The sequence below is a fragment of the Eimeria mitis genome, genomic scaffold (assembly GCF_000499745.2).
Source record: "Eimeria mitis Houghton genomic scaffold, Emh_scaff155, whole genome shotgun sequence".
NCBI lineage: Eukaryota > Apicomplexa > Conoidasida > Eucoccidiorida > Eimeriidae > Eimeria > Eimeria mitis.
Genome location: NW_013569740.1, coordinates 26008 through 28341, shown reverse-complemented (window position 1 = coordinate 28341; position 2334 = coordinate 26008). Strand labels below are relative to the sequence as shown.

At 58.0% G+C, this 2334-nt stretch overlaps 1 protein-coding gene across 1 annotated transcript in view; it reads right to left on the bottom strand.

The window, feature by feature from the left end:
* Positions 1-2334, bottom strand: part of EMH_0000950 (RNA recognition motif-containing protein, putative) — a gene marked incomplete at both ends in the record, with an annotated part of 11714 nt that overhangs the window by 2864 nt on the left and 6516 nt on the right. The window contains 2 exons of the mRNA XM_013495387.1: positions 3-2088; positions 2210-2334. Of these exons, the coding sequence (XP_013350841.1) occupies positions 3-2088; positions 2210-2334 (2211 nt within the window). The remainder of the gene's footprint in view (positions 1-2; positions 2089-2209) is intronic.

The following is a 2334-nucleotide window of genomic DNA, read 5'->3' as shown; positions in this document are numbered from 1 at the left end:
AAGGAAATCTATTTCTTGCTTCATACGAATGAGCTGCTGCAGCAGCCACTGATCCCCTTGCTGCTGCTGCAGCAGCTGCTGCTTGCTTGTAGTATGAGAAGGAAAGCTAGCAGCAGAGCAGCAGGTGGTTGAGGGTGTGGGTACAGCAGCAGGAAACCCTCGAGCTGTCTGCAGTGCTGCTGCTGCTGCTGCTGCTGCTGCTGCTGTTGTCGTTGGTTGTGGTTGTGGCGCTGCTGCTGCTGCTGCTGCTGCAGCAGCAGCAGCAGCAGGCAGAGATATTGCTGCTGCTTCAGCAGCACATACATCTGCTCTATCTACGAGAGATAAACTAGACAAACCAAACTCGCTTGCTGCATCGATAACATCTAGCTGCTGCTGCTGCTGCTGCTGCTGCTGCTGTTGCTGCTGCTGCTGCAGCAGCATTTGCTGCGGCTCTATGTAATTCCTTCTCACACGCCTTACAGTACCTGGTGCAGCAGCAGCAGCAGCAGCTGCTGCTGCTGCTGCTGCTGCAGCACTGGACTCGGGACGGATGAAGCTTGAAGCAGCTACGACATTGTCGTAGCTAAACTGCTGCTGCTGCTGCTCTTGCTGCTGCTGCTGCTGCTGCTGTCGTTGCTGCTGCTGCTGCTGGCGCTGCTGCGGTCTTCGACGCAGCTCCTCGAGAGCAGCAGCAGCAGCAGCAGCAGCAGCAGGAAGCTTCAGGGATTCTTCTGACGGCAAAGCAGAAGAGACAGCAAGCGGAGATACACCTGCTGCTGCTGCTGCTGCTGCTGCAGCAGCAGCAGCAGCAGCAGTATCTGCTGTTGTGCTGCCAGCAAGGGGGGGGGCGGAGAAGACCTGCAGCGCGCGCGATGCATCTGCTTCAGCAGCAGCAGCATTTGCTGCTGCTGCTGCTGCTGCTGCTGCTGCTGCTGCTGTCCCTCTCTCACCCCACTTAGAAGCAGCTCCATCTGCTGGCTGCAACCGAAGAAATTCTTCTGCATGCGCGCTGCTGCTGCAGCTGCTGCTGCTGCTGCTGCTGCTGCTGCTGCTGCTGTTGCTGCTGCTGTTCCCTAAGCCCATTCCCGCTGTTGCTGCAGCAGCAAATGCAACTCGGTCCCCAGCAGCAGCAGCAGCAGCAAGCAGATTGGCGGAACAAACATGCTGCTGCTGCTGCTGTTGCTGTTGCTGTTGCTGCTGCTGCTGTTGCTGCAGCAACTCCTCTTGAAGGGAGTCAAGCTGCTGCTGCTGCTGCTGCTGCTGCTGCTGCTGCTGCTGCTGCTGCGCTAGCAGCTGCTGTTTCAGCTGGGGGTCGTCTCCAGTAAAGAAATCTAAGTCGTGGAGATATGACCGCCCTTCTGCTGCTGCTGCTGCTGCTGCTGCTGCTGCTGCAGTTGCTGCTGCTGCTGCAGCAGCTGTTGTGTGAGGTGTCGTGCTGCGGCTGACACCTTCATGTCTGCTTAAAGGATCGCGGCACAGTTCATGCTGCTGCTGCTGCTGCTGCTGCTGCTGCTGCTGCTGGTGTTCCAGCTGTCTCCGCAGCTGCAGCTCCAACAGGTCTTGCTGCTGCTGCTGCTGCTGCTGCTGCTGCTGGCCCTGCAGCAAGTGCTGCAGCTGGACCTCGAGGGGACTGTCTCTCAGCAGCTCTGTTTCGTGTAGATGCAGCAACTGCTGCTGCTGCTGCTGCTGCTGCTGCTGCTGCTGCTCGTGCTGCAGCAGCGCATCCTGCTGCTGCTTGTGACCGAGCAGCAGCAGCTGCTGCCTTCCTCGCAGCAGATCGTGCTGCAGCAGCTCTTGCTGCTGCAGCAGTTCATGCTGCTGCTCCGGCAGTTCTTGCTGCTGCAGCAGCTCATGCTGCAGCAGCTCATGCTGCTGCTGCAATAACTCGTGCTGCTGCAGCAGCTCTTGCTGCAGCAGCTCTTGCTGCTGCTGCTGCATGTCCTGCTGCAGCGATGCATGCAGCAGCAAATCGGAATGTTGCTGAGCCTCAAGAAGAAGATCAGCATGGTGTTGCTGCTGCTCCTGCTGCTGCTGCTGCTGCTGCTGTTGCTGTTGTAGTTGTTGTTGCAGTTGTTGCTGCAGTTGCTGCTGCAGCTGCTGCTCCCGCTGCAGCAGCAACTCAGCAGCAGAAGCAGCAGGAGAGTTCATGCAAGATAACATTTCAGATACAGTTGGCGGCATCGTGCTGCTGCTGATGCTAGCTGTTGAAGGCAGCACTGAATCGAACCTTTGCTGCAGCTGCAGCAGTTGCTGCTGCTGCTGCTGCTGCTGCTGCTGCTGCAGCATCTGAAGCATTGCTTGACCCCGGCAGCTGCAACTGTATTTGCTGATGATGCAGCTGCAGCTGTTGCT